Raw genomic sequence first — 13,997 nt, forward strand, 5'->3', positions numbered from 1 at the left:
TCTTCTTCTTCTTCTTCTTCTTCTTCTTCTTCTTCTTCTTCTTCTTCTTCTTCTTCTCCTTCTCCTTCTCCTTCTCCTTCTCCTTCTCCTTCTCCTTCTCCTTCTCCTTCTCCTTCTCCTTCTCCTTCTCCTTCTCCTCCTCCTCCTCCTTCTCCTTCTTATTCTTCTTATTCTTCTAATTCTTATTATTCTTCTAATTCTTCTTATTCTCCTCCTCCTCCTCCTTCTCCTCCTCCTTCTAATGTAAGCTGACAAAAAGATCCTGGTTATATGTGAATGTGTGTTTTCTATCACTAATGCTTGAACCAGGAGACACCCCAAATGAGAACAATAAACATGCCATCTATACATTCTAGCAATTTAGATAATACTCAAGGCAGAGAATAAATAGAAATGGGAAAGGGGCAAGGGGAGGGGTCATGTCTGTACAAAAGATTCTCAGAAGATCTGAGAGAAAATGGACTGTACTTGGATTATAGAATGATATTGCTTGAAGGCTGCTAGAGTGGCAGAGAGGAAACAGCAAAGTCCTGGTGAATAACTTGAGATGTCTCTATTAAGAGGTCTCAAAATGGTGGTAGAAGATGGTTTAGTCAGACAAGAGGAAAGAACCGGGGGTTTTCTTCTCCCTCCCCAAGACCTCCAAAAATGTATGTTCATCCCTCAACAGTCCTGCAGTGTTCAACATCAGCCACAGGTGACCCCACTGAGAAAAGTTCAAGGGGGGCTACAGTCACCAAGAAAGTCCTGAAACTTGGACATGGCAAGAGGACCCCTAGAAACAAGACTGGAGGCAGTGAGTAGCCAGGGCCGGTTCTGATGCTGTGTGAGGGTGACTGAAGTCTTAGAACCCCAAACCTAAGATCAAAGTTGTTTAAGCATGATGCTGTCTCATGAAAACCATAGAGATCAGAGAATCAACAGCCAGGGTCATCCCAACAAGCATTTCTCTCAATAAAACTCACTTATACTTGGCTCACCCTGACTTACCAAACTTCTGCCTAGGGTGTTTCTTCATAGAAGCCTTGAATTATAGATATCCTACACCATGGCCTCAAGCAAAGCTAGCCACAGGCTGGTAGTGTGGGAGCTTTCTGTGTGGCAAAATTCCTTAACACACAAACCCCACTGCCCAAGATTCCTTTCCCAACTGCACCATGCATGCCATTTGTCTACCCTCTTTCCAATCTACTGTGGAGTAGCAGGGTACAGGAAGCTGCTGCAGATACCTCTTCTGTATGTACACCAATTTAATGCTGAATTAATGGGTGGCAATAGCCCATGTGTTTCCGGGTCATAATCATAACTCCCAGAAACTCTGAAATCCTCACCTACATTTTCATGAAGTTCTGTGGTTATGGTTCTCAGATCCTCTGACATAAATGATATCATGGGGTGGGGGGCTGTACTACAAACTCTGAAACACACAAAGGATATAGTTTACTCTACATACCTTCTTTTAGTGATGAAAAAAGTGATACTTAAAAGATATTCAGTGAACTTCCCAAGGACTGCAGTTGTCAGTAGTGGTTATCATCGACCAAATTTAGGACCTCTGACTCCAACACAGCCCATTTTTGCTTCACCACATACCTTCCTCTTGCCTCTATATGTCTCATTTTTTTCTCTATGTGGTGCTGAAGGTCAGCCATCTAAAGGTCCCTGGGCCAATCCTAACCATCCTTCCTTCAGTTAGAGTACTGGCTTGGACCATGTGATCCTGTCTCTCTTGATGGACAATTCTCCAAAAAAGAAAATGGCATTTCGAGGTCAGAGAGTCCTTCACAAGAAATTTGTCAAAAGTCTACTCACATGAGGAGTGACAAGAACCGAGAGACTCGATTCCTGGCAAGGTTTTATTTTGGGTATTTTTCTACTGAAATGACAGGCGGATAGGTCCACCTGAGAACCCAGCTGCATCTGCTTGCCTTTTATAGAAACTAGGATCACCAGAGCAGAAAGGGTTCCCATCTCAGATACACCACATCTCCAATTCAGGGTCAAGACCAAGAGACATCTAATAGACCATTTATCTAGCAAATACTTGTTGAGCAGATCAGACTAGGTCCCTGCCCTTGGGGACTTGCAGTCCACACAGGTAGTATATGCAGACTTTAATGAAATCATCACACAAGCAAATGAATTGTGGGCTGTGATGAAGCTGCAGCTGCTTCAGAACTGAGGCGTTCTGACTTCCGCCTCTACCTGGCTCGTTAATGCTTGAAAGAGCAGCAAGCTGTCTCTAGAGGAATATAAAGAGGAGGAAGGTGAGGGGCATGGCAGGTGGTTCTCTCTCCAGTGTGGAGAATGACCTGGGGTCAGTGGCTCAGGCAATACCATGAGTATGAGAGTATGAGTCTCTGACAAGACACTCAATGTGACAGACCCTTTCTGATTCCTCAGGGTGTTTCACCAACTGCTCTCTGTTCTTGGCTGGTCAGCCTATCAGAAGAACAGCCCCAAGGACTCATTATAAGATAAACAGCATCTAGATTCAGAATCTCTGCTCGGTCTCAAGGGTTAATGTCTTTTAATTTTTTCTTGTGTGTGCATATCTGTAAAGGACGTGTGTGTGTGTGTGTGTGTGTGTGTGTGTGTGTGTGTGTGTGTGTAGACACACATGTCAACCTATATGTCATCTACCTTAGTTGTTTTGTTTTCTTCTTGAGGTAGAGTCTCTCACTGGCCTAGAACTTACTGATTCAGTGAGGCTGACAAGCCAGAGTATCATCAGGGATCTGTCTTGTTTCAACTTTCCTAGGACTAAGATTATATGCACATGACACCATGCCAGTTCTGGGGACCAAACTCAGTACTCATACTAGCATGGCAAGAGCTTTACTGACTGAGCTCTCACCGTTAAGGACCTCTTTCTGACATTCAAATTTGCAATGACTTTTGGGTCAGTGTAGAGTTAGACTTGATGAACTCATAGCCCACCTCTGTCTAGGGTGAACCTATTTTAATTGAAAGGGGAAGGACAATCCAGTGTCATGCAAGATTCCTTTGCACTAATATACAGTGTGGTCCAGGGTTAGGACCAGGCAGACCTAGTAAGCTTGCTACATTGCTTATCACCCGTGTGACCCTCAACAAGTAACTTCCTTTTACAAGCCTCAACTTCTCTACTTGTAAAGTGAGAATACTATTGTCTGTCTCAAGGAGCTATCATGAAGATTGTTTACTAATTAACACATGTGGCATATAATAGGTACCAAGTAAAAAAGTCACTATCACTCAGCACATTTTGTTATGTACTGAGACTAAATGTCTAGGAATATCCAGGACTCTGCTACCTACAAAACCTGTCTTCTTTTGTCTTTATTATGCTCCTGAAAGTAACCTTCAAGTCCATGGGCCTAAAGTCCCCAAGAAAAGCCTATTTAGGAGACAGAGACACCAAAGACCTCACTTAAAGACAGCAATCCTTAACAGAAAACCAAAGCCTTGGCTTTTGTAAAACTTGTATGAGCAGAGCATATTTCCATCTTCAGAAGCCACCAGACTAATGGGTGTTTATGGTATATTTAAGGATTTTTTAAAAGTTGCCCCTAAGAGTAAATACGTTGGATATTTTTGAGTGCCAGCAGTTAGATAGGAGACAGTGTACAACAGCTTATGCTTGCCCTGTTCTCAGCTGTTAACCCATCCTTAAGGAATCTGTAGGTGTCTCTAAAAAGACATGGACATAATCACAGCTGGGGCTGGGTTGTAGATATAGTGGGTCAGGATGAAGTATATATGTGGCTATGAATACAACATGAAATACAACTCTAGAATGTAGTGTTCAGGGGCAATAGGTGTTGTATCACCTGTTAGAGCAAGGCAGACTGCTAGCTCAGCTTCACGGACAGCAGCAGTCTCAGAGTTGGGGTTAAATGGCCTTAAGAACGTATGAGCATCAGTCCTGCATTACACCTAACCATCCTACTGCAAACCTAACTTCTACAGGAAAGCAGCTCCACAAGGATGGATGGAGCAGAAGAAGGGAACACATCTTTCTTTACTAAATAAAGACCTGAATCTAGAATTATTGGCTCTATCTGACATAGATTGGGAAGAAACTCTGTTGTTAGGCAGCTTGAAGAGGCAGATGGATACTCAGTTGCTAGTTTCTTGACTTAAGCAACACCTTGTTTTAGATTTTCAAGGCTAAAGACAGTCTTACAAAAGAAATATGTTTTTCCTGAGATCCTTGGATAAGAACTACTCTCTTCAAGGATTTTTAGATGCAACCGGGGTTGTATTTAAGGGTCAGATCCAACTACCCAAGCCTCAAGGCTTATAACTAGCATAGGGTTTTGGTCCACATGTAAAGTTAGTCCTGGTGACTGACTCATGAAGAAAAACATAACTTGTAGCTGAGATGAGATTTTGAGACAATTTTCTGGTTTACTAACCAGTCTCTCTCATGATATGGGAGACTACCTCATGAGGGACACTGGAAGAGTGATTATTAGAATATCAAGTCTGATAAATATGTCACTAAGTCATTTTTTAGGAAATTGCCTACTCCCTAATTCACAAGAAACTCACATGACTGAAGACATAACTTTCACAGCTGCAAAGCTTCATGAAAATCAAAACAGCATGCTTCACAGTGACTCACGCTGTAAGCCAAGGAGCTGTAACTAGCTATCAGGGCTCTTAGTCAAAGAAGTGAGGGGCTGATTAGAGCCCTAGGACACAATTATGATGATGCCAGCAAGTGCCTACAGAGGCAAGAAAATCAGGACATTAACAAACAAGCCAAGCTCTGAACATCCTTAATCCCAGAGATCCTTCATCTTGACTTTTATGTTGGACTCCTACAAGATAATTGATTTGAAGAAGGTGGTGGATCTTAACCAGTGGGTTGCAATGTCTTTATAGTCACATATCAGCTATCCTGCATATCAGATATACACATTACAATTCATAACAGTATCAAAATTACAATTCTGAAGTAGCAATGAAATAATTTTATGGTTTGGAATCACCACATGAGAAATTGTATTAAAGGGCTACAACATTAAGAAGGAGTAGAGGAAATTACAACATGTATGTGCATCAACCTAGACACCCTCGGATTTCTATTCAAATGCTCAGAGGTCAGTATGTTTCCCAGAATCTAAGCAATGAATGTGATTATCATCATGTGTCATTCATGACCTACAAATGTCCCATGCCATCATCACGGATCCTATTTTCCCCTTTGCTGAAGAAATTTTATTCCATTGCTTCATTACTCTAGGCGTCCCAACACTAAACTAGACACATGTATGAATACACACAAGCACAGCAGAATGAGAAGATAATTTGACTTTCTTGCTACAGTCTTCTCTCCTGAGCTGACAAAGATTTCATCCAATACTAGAACTTGCTATTTCCTACTCTTTTTCTCATGCCTTTCTTTTTCAGCTCCTCAACATTTGTCATTCCTAGGCTTTAAGAATCTTTATTATTACCTACCCTCCCAGTAACAGCTTGATTCTTTCTCATAGATTAAAAGGTAATTGAGCTTTCCTGAAGGGTAGTAGACTCCTTTTGGGCACCAGCACCTAGTCTAAAATGATTCTGGCTTATAATGCTTCAGCTGCCAGCTTTTCCCAGAAAGTAGTACTAATGAAACCATTACTAAGAACCTGAGGCAACACATTGGTGTTTCGGTTTTCAGTATCATTAGTGCTATTTCTTGACTATTTTAAGTGTTGTTCTCTTTACACCCAATTTATAAATACCGTGGTCCAAATTTGTGAATTAAAAAACAAACACAAGTTTGCCAGTCACAAGCCTCATGCTACCTGATGCGAGTAGTAAGGGAGTCATGAACAAGTGGATCACCTTAGCCATCGGCATTAACTCTGATCCCAGATCTTATTATTAATTACAGGGCGATGTATATGCATCCTACCACTTCACTATTAATGTCAAACTCACAAATTGAAATCTAGAATTAACCTGCATAGCCTCTGTCCTCAACGAGAGAATACAATAATAGTAACAAGAACTTATTGGGTGTTTACTTACTGTCAAGCATGGTCATAAACACCCACCACAACCCATGAAGGAAGAACCACATCCTCGGTGCATGCAGAAAGAGCAGGGACTTACCAGCATCACAACCAGTAAAACATAGAGAGGTCTAGGTCTCAAATTCATATCTGCTTGACCCTGACACTGGTTTTCAAACTCCTCAAAACAAAGAAAAGCAATGTCCCTTTTGTGGCTCTAAATAAAAACCCTACTCACTATAGCTTTCTCTCCAAAAAGTAAACACATCACAAATGCATTCTGAAGGTCTGTTATATTTCATGTCACTGTTGGCCTTTATCTAACATGTAAAGGCTTCCCTTTCACCAAGTGCATCTGCCAAACCCTTGGAGGGAGTATAGCTCACTGGCAGGAGACTGGGCAGCTTAACAAGTCAATATTTTGGGTCTGTTTTAGCTGAATTTTATCTCATAGGTAACTTACTAATATAATATTTAAGCTTCAATTTTCTCATCAATAAGGAAGTTCTTATAACAAGAACCAGGTCATGGCTAATGTAGAGATTATAAGTAGATTAAATAGTACAAAGTATGGCAAAGACTGGCCATTGTCAAATCCAACGCCTTCTTCTTCCCTTCTTTATAACAGCCCTTACCCTGGCAATATGCCCATCTAAATAATTGTTCTTCTCCCTTGTGGTTGGAGTGGCCTTCATATGTCAAAAGAGGTTGTCTGTTAGGAGAAGGTATAGTAGTGAACGATAGATAGATAGATAGATAGATAGATAGATAGATAGATAGATAGATCTTTTCCCTGTTTTTATTTCAAGATTTGATGATCATTGATGCAGTGGGTCAAGTTATAGTGACAGTCAGAAAATTCTGAGGACAAACATCATATGACAAAGATATAAGAATTAAAGACAAAATAAACTCAAATACTTTTGGCAGTACAGGGATGCCATAGGATTCTGGGAAGCCTACTATCGACTTCATTTATGTAGTAAGAGGTACAGTCCACAATCTTATTTAAACTCCTGTTAGGTCACATCTCTATATTAGCAACCAAATATCACCCAAAGTGCTCAAAAAAAAATGGTTTCATGTTCTGAGTGGCACCAAGTAAGTGCACATACCCCACAACTGCCAGTTAACAAAATCAGGACTGAGTACTTTCTGTTAATAGTAGTACAAAGAGCCAAGATTCAGCTATCAGCACTAGTAAATCACCCAGGAAGAAGAGGAGGAAGAGGTTCACTCATAGTTCTTTAATTTCTAGAAGTTATTCTATTGGATGGAAAATACAGTGTGAACAAGTATATGCAAGGAAGGCACAATGATACATGCTCCTATTTCTAACGCTCTTGCCTCTCTTTTCTATCCCAACATTACCCAGGCCTAGAAAGCTTAAACAGTCTTTATTCTCACATCCTTTTCTAGTTCAAGTTGTGTTGGAAATTGGTGTTACCTCTTGCTGAGCACAGTAGTAAACACCTACCATAACCCACAAAGAAAAACTACATCTCAATGTATACATAATTTCTGTTCCTGGGCAACTTAATTAGAAGCTCTGGGTTGGGACCAAGTTATTGATATTCCTTAAATCTCCCCCCAGACATCCCAGTATTTAGCCAATGTTGAAAAAGAATGCTCTGGATCGATACAAGACTCCTTTCTATTAACTTACAAACCCTGTTTTAAAATATTTTTTTTTAAATAGGGAAATAAGAAAACTCAGCAAGTAGACACTGAGTTCAATCTGTCTAACCTTAGCTAGGAGAAGACTAGTTCCATGGTGGTTAAGTAGTGGCTGAAAAGTCCCAAGCCTGTTTAGCTGTGGACTGGGAGAAGTATAATCACAAATGCAGTAATAGCATGTCTGTTCAAAGCCTCCTACAACTAAGGTACTGGGAGAAGGTTCTTTCATCCAAGGTAGTCCCACTCTGACCAAGAAGTTCTTCCTAAAACAGAAAACTAGAGGAGTTACTAAGGATGCTGTAAAGGGAAAATTATACTAACAATCATAATCAATTACTCACTTTGGTTTGGAGAGCAAGAAAAATTATCCAGCACCTTCATTTAATTGAAAACTAAACAACTGTAGAAAAGTCGGGGTGCGAGGATCTGATACACCTACTTTGTATTGGGAAAGCTAGAAAGCAAACATTTAAGTACTGCTTAGTAAATCCAACATCCAGACATTTAGTGAACAAGTGTAGACAGCCTTGACTCTTTATTTTTCATAAAAGAACAGATTTGTGGGTATGAACCAAAAGAGAATTTTCAACGCTTTGAAGTTGGCAAATATTGAGAATTAGGAATATGTATTTGACATCTTTCTTTAGTAAATATAGGAAGACAAGAAAAATGTCCACCATGAATGTCATTTGCTCATTTACTAATTAAACTTCATATTTGTGTTGTGGAAGAGTGTTCTCTAGGTAATAATAACACAGCCAATCCCATTCTAATCCGAGCATCTGTGGTCATCCATGAGCCAAGACAAGACTGAGTCTGTTCACATTCTATCAATGAATGAGAGGATAGGAAAGGTTATTAGACCCTCACCTGACTCCTGACCCCTACCCTCCAGCTGTTTATAATTTCTTTCCCGGTGAGGATTTATTTCAGGAGGTGTTTGACAAAGCTTATAAAAAGTAAAGGATTAACTAAAGGCAGCTCCACTGTGCAGACTTAGAGAGGTCATTACTCATGCTAGGGTTGACATTGTTAGTGATACAGATTTGGGGGTGATCCTATAAATAAATCAAACAAACTCATACTGTCTCCAACCTACACTTGGGTAAAACTTTGACTCTGATTCTTTCATTGGCTTACTAGATGTTTGTTCCTGTCTCCCCAGGAAAAGGGACTACATCAGCCTGAAAGACATGCATCTTCTCCAGTCTACCCCCATTTCAACTGCATGAGGAACCTGGGACTCTACATCTCTCCTTTGGGTTCCACTTATTAGTAGCATTAAGAACCACTGACTCTACATAAACTCGGTAAGGAAGGTCTTTACTAAGCTTGGGCAAAGGCTGTATCATAGAACAGAAAAGTTAGAGGTTGTTCACATAGTTTAAATTACTTCCTGTTATAAATATAACTGAATTTATGAGCTTTCAGAGTTTCAAGAATCATACGTATAATCCTGAGTCTTTTTAACAACCTTTAAAACTATATTTCCTAGCTAGTGGAACCTTAGGTCGAATCCTAAAAGTAGACTTCACTATTCGTGAGAATTGTGAGCTCCTAATTTAAATGTTAAACCTCTGATCTGTTCCAGTTGTCTGACAAAGGCACATGAACACAATGGTTTGGTAATAACTAGTTCCTGCTCCTAAGTTACTTAACATGGCCAACTCCAGGGGACATGAGACCAACAGTCAATGCAAATAAAAATCAGTGAGCCCCACCTCTCTCTATCACACAGATTTTCCCCTAATACAAGAAGCAATGATTAAAATCTCATCTTCCAGTTCACAACACTTCCCAACAAGTGATATCAAATTTATTTTACATTGTTCCATCATTTCTGAGAAAAATTTTAGATTCTTGTCATTAACAAAATATTGATTTAAGTGTCTGCATGCTTTATCTAACATTGACGCTAACAATATACAAGCCCAAGAGTAACCCAGGGAAATGAGTGTCTCAAGTACCCACCAGGCATCAAAGTCCAGAAGTGAACAAACTTCTATAAAGGGCAAGATAGGACCATACAGGTAACATTGCAGACACAGAACTCTGATGCTATAGCAATAACAGCCCTGTAAAATATACAAGTCAATAAACATAGCTGTGTTCCAATAAAACTTTAATTCTAAAAATAGACAATAAGCCTGATTTGACACATAGGCCAGATAGGCACACCTATGTTGTAGACCTTTGAAAATGTTGTTAGATTCTATCACACAAGAATATTTGGACTGGAAGTACTTAAAGTATAGGAAAAGATGGACAGGAAGGAAGTTGGCATAGCCTGATGGGACATTTAGAGGAAGGAAAGCATTAACTGATCACTGTGGCTTGCTTATTGGGGAGACAAGTTTCACTTCACCTACATTCATTTTTTTTCCTAAGTTCAACCTTTCAATAAAAATTGACATCTAGATAAAATAATCTTCATGCTTTATTTGTTAATAAAAGTTTAAAATATGACCATGAACTGAAAAAACACATTTTTTCCACACAAGTAGTATTGGTCAATTCTGTTTGAAGATGTGTGATTCAAACTTAGAAGTTAGCATTTCACATTAAGGCAGGTTAGAGCTTTGCTGTATTCAGCTTCTAAAATGAAGACTTAGTGTGTGCTGGGATGCCATGGGATGATTTTATACCATTTCCTTGATTTTTTTTTGTCACTTTAAGCAAGCCTATGGCTCTAAATGTTGTCAGACATCTGGCATGTTAGCTCATGTGAAATTTAATTGTTACAGCTACATTTTACAGTGAAGTGTTTCTCTATTTTAAAATTTTAATGACAACCATTGTAAGCATTGCATCCGAATCAGTTTAGCAAAGGAAGGAGCATGTGGGTGGGGGCAGAGGAGTACAAAATATAGTGACACATATGTAGGAAGATGCCATGATGACACACATTACTCTGTGTATAAACCTATCTTTTTAATTAGCAGAGAAAGAGCAAACTTTATGGAGACTGCTTGCATACAGAATAGAATGGACTATAACCAATGGTTAACATAAAATCTGATCTGCTGTCCCCAACATGGACAGACAATATTGGCCAGAGGCAGTTACATTCCTTACTTCAATTGTCACAAACACTTTGAGAGGCACACATTCAAATCTCATGTTAAGACTGAGAGGAGATAGCATTACTCGGCTGCAGAGGCAATTGTCAGACTCAACCCTGTGCACACTATTTCTCATCTACATGAGACAGGGATGGCCACTGTGAGAGGCCAGCTCTTTTAAATTCAGACTCTATATTCAAGGCTCCCCCCCCCCACCAAAACTGTCCTGCATGATGGCGGTGTGCAGGGAGGGGGGTTGGGTGAACTAGCTCAAATAGAATAAAGACCCTTCTGTGAGTTGCAACAAATTGGCTCCTGTCTTTTTTTTTTTTTTCCGTGGAGGGAGTGGTGCAGGGGGATCAAACACTTCCTTGGCACTACAAATGCAGAACCTAAGGAGAATGTCTGAAGATGGACTAAGATCTTTATCAGGCTGAAGATCGAGAAGAACTCACACCTAGGGCTGGGACTACCATGTTTCCACATCTCAATGTCAACAGTTCTGAGCTTTATCACACTGTTCTCTCATCTTAACCAAAGCCTGTGTCCCCCGTGAGTCCACTGACAGGAGTCATGGGCCAAGCAGGCAGGAGGCAACAGGCAATATGATAGTTTTCTTAACTCTTTCCAGCACCCTGGCTGGGTACAGTCATTTCAGCTCATGCCTGAAGGGCGTTTTCTGAAAAAAAGAAAGTGCCTTTTCAGCACTTCCAGGGTCTGATTTCAAACCCTGCTCTCCTCGCCTGTGCTGCCACTGCCTTGACTTTACTGGTTTCCCACAAGTCTTAATCAGTCTGGTGGCTGTATGACCAGGGTAAAGGGATAGGTCTGTAGCACAAGGCCTGTTCTTGTTTTCCTTCAAGTCCCCAAAGGCCAACTCAAGAGAGTTTATGAGCAAGAAGCAAGACCTCTAACATCTCTCAAAAAGAAAATCTGCTCATCTCTTAAGAGGCACTGGAGAAAAGAAAATGCAGTCTGTGACAATGGGGGGTTATGGCAGCTTCTTCATACAGGCAAGCAGCCCATACCTCAGGGCTAAGGCCAAGGCAGAGCAATTGGCAGCATTCTGGTGGCTCTGTCAGCTTATTAAGAGCAGTTGTACATGGTGGGATTATATTTTTAACTCCATTTTAAATATGCAAAATCTAAGAGTTTAAAAAATAAAAATGGGGCTGGGCAATGGTGGCACATGCCTTTAATACCAGCACTTGGGAGGCAGAGGCAGGCAGATTTCTCAGTTCGAGGCCAGCCTGGTCTACAGAGTGAGTTCCAGGACAGCCAGGACTACACAGAGAGACCCTGTCTTGAAAAACCAAAATAAATAAATAAATAAATAAATAAATAAATAATAAAAATGGCTCATACAAAGTCCAAATGATTTCACTCTAAGCAAGAGGGTGTATTCGCACTCTGAAGGCCCCAAAGGACATTAAAACCCATGCACTCACAATCTCACAGTATTTACAATGGTGTTGGCTGCCACTCTGCTTCCAGAAGGTTTTGCTCTGGTCACCTTGTTGGATGAGTCCCAAGCTACCCAAACCAGAATATGTGGCTAGAAATCTCAAATCCAAATCAAAGTTCATTTATTTTCATTTTAAAAAAAAGTCTTGCCAACATCAATAATGGGGTTAGTAAACTGTGACATGTTGAAATTGCTTCTCTGGGTCACATGCGAGAAAAATCAATTCCAGAGAACTTGGGATTGAGAAATAGAGAAGCAATAGGTGTGTGATAAGGGGACTATGTCACGCTGTAATCAATGGAACAATATTGTCAGATTACTTTTTATAAATAAAACTCTCCATGATTTCTTTTGCTTTTAATCTGGGTTATCATATATGTTTGATTGAAGAATGGTATACCTAAACTAATAAAAGACATTTTAAAGAATTAATCATCTTACAAAGAAAGATAGGGACATTCTTTGATAATAATTTGTACTTCTGGAAGTACAGTACTGAGCCTTAATAAGGTTACACTTTCGTGAGACTCTTGAGTTGACTTTGTTTGCCTCACGAAAGGAATGTTGTAGAGAATGTATAGCCTCAGTTATCAATAACACAAGATTCTTTTGAATCCACAGAATGGAAAATACAGTTATTGTTTTCCATTCAAGTCCAGGGATTAAAAAATCAAGGTCAAAGATGAACCCACAGGCCCTTTGCAGTGGAACACAAAACCAACCATTGCCACACAGTAAGGAAGAGAGTGAAAAGAGGCTGGGGGTTGGGGGGACATGCTTCACACGACTGAGTTTCCATCCCATCCCAACACATCCACAGGAGGGAACCACCTCTGGCCGAATTCAGCTAGAAGTGGGCCAACAGAACTAAATAACAAGCCGAAGTAAAGGTCCTCACGTGAAGAACGGCTCCTAACCCGTATCATATGTGGTTTTCCGTCTCATGAATCATAATCTGCCCTTCTGTCACCTCAGTGATTCATGCACAGAACCGGAGATACAATGAGCTGTCCCACCTTAGGACACTGCTGGTTCATTCCCCCAGGTTGGAAAATGAGCATCACCTCCAGCACGCTGGTTTTGCCATCAAGCTCCATCTCACCCACCTCAGCCCTCGATGCCTCTCCAAGGCCCTGACTAGACCGGGTGCTCCCATCACTGACAGTAGCGCTCTATTCCTGGACCCTGCCTCTGCTTACTTGGCTCTGACAGCCACAACCAAAGCACTTACATTTTTGCCAGAGCATGGCCTGTGACAGGATGTTGCCTTTTCTCTTTGAAGCAGACAGTTTGGCTTCTTTAATGTGACTGGGCGTGCTTTCCTCCTGTGGAACCACCGTTTACTCTGAGGCTGTTTCTTCAGCTTTTTAAAGGCCCCAGTTCCCGCTGAGTGGGGCCACGTCATCACATCCTCCCACCTCAGGCAGAGCTGTACTTTTTTCTTCAGCAACACCGCCTGTCACCCCACTGTGTGCACCCCAAAGGCTCCCACTGGCTGAAGAGTGCTTTAGACACAGGGCCAGCCAGTTGGGATTAACCACCACACAGCACAGGAGGCCACGGCCATTTGCACACAGCCACAGTGTTATGCCACATAGGAGGACCATGAGAGTCTGAACGAACACAAAGCGTGAAATATGAGGTCAAGGATGAACGCTCCTTGAGTGATGAAGGGTCCAAAAGACAATATAGACAGCACGGAGCTTTCTCTGGCGCTCACATACAGTTCCACACTGTCAGGCCATTTACAGGACTGACCTCACCATGGGTCCCAGCTCGACGGGAAACGCGATTCCCAGG

The 13,997-nt window shown here is 41.0% G+C and overlaps 1 protein-coding gene across 1 annotated transcript in view; it reads right to left on the reverse strand.

Moving 5' to 3' along the window:
• The window catches only part of Pou2af1 (POU class 2 homeobox associating factor 1), a 27,297-nt gene extending 13,743 nt beyond the window's left edge, over positions 1-13,554 (reverse strand). Inside the window, exon 1 of the mRNA XM_028784493.1 lies at positions 13,429-13,554. Within this exon, the coding sequence (XP_028640326.1) occupies positions 13,429-13,444 (16 nt within the window). The 5' untranslated portion in view covers positions 13,445-13,554. The remainder of the gene's footprint in view (positions 1-13,428) is intronic.
• Positions 13,555-13,997: the final 443 nt, after the last annotated feature.

This window comes from Grammomys surdaster, unplaced genomic scaffold (genome assembly GCF_004785775.1).
Source record: "Grammomys surdaster isolate TR1022 unplaced genomic scaffold, NIH_TR_1.0 123618, whole genome shotgun sequence".
Taxonomy (NCBI): Eukaryota; Metazoa; Chordata; class Mammalia; order Rodentia; family Muridae; genus Grammomys; species Grammomys surdaster.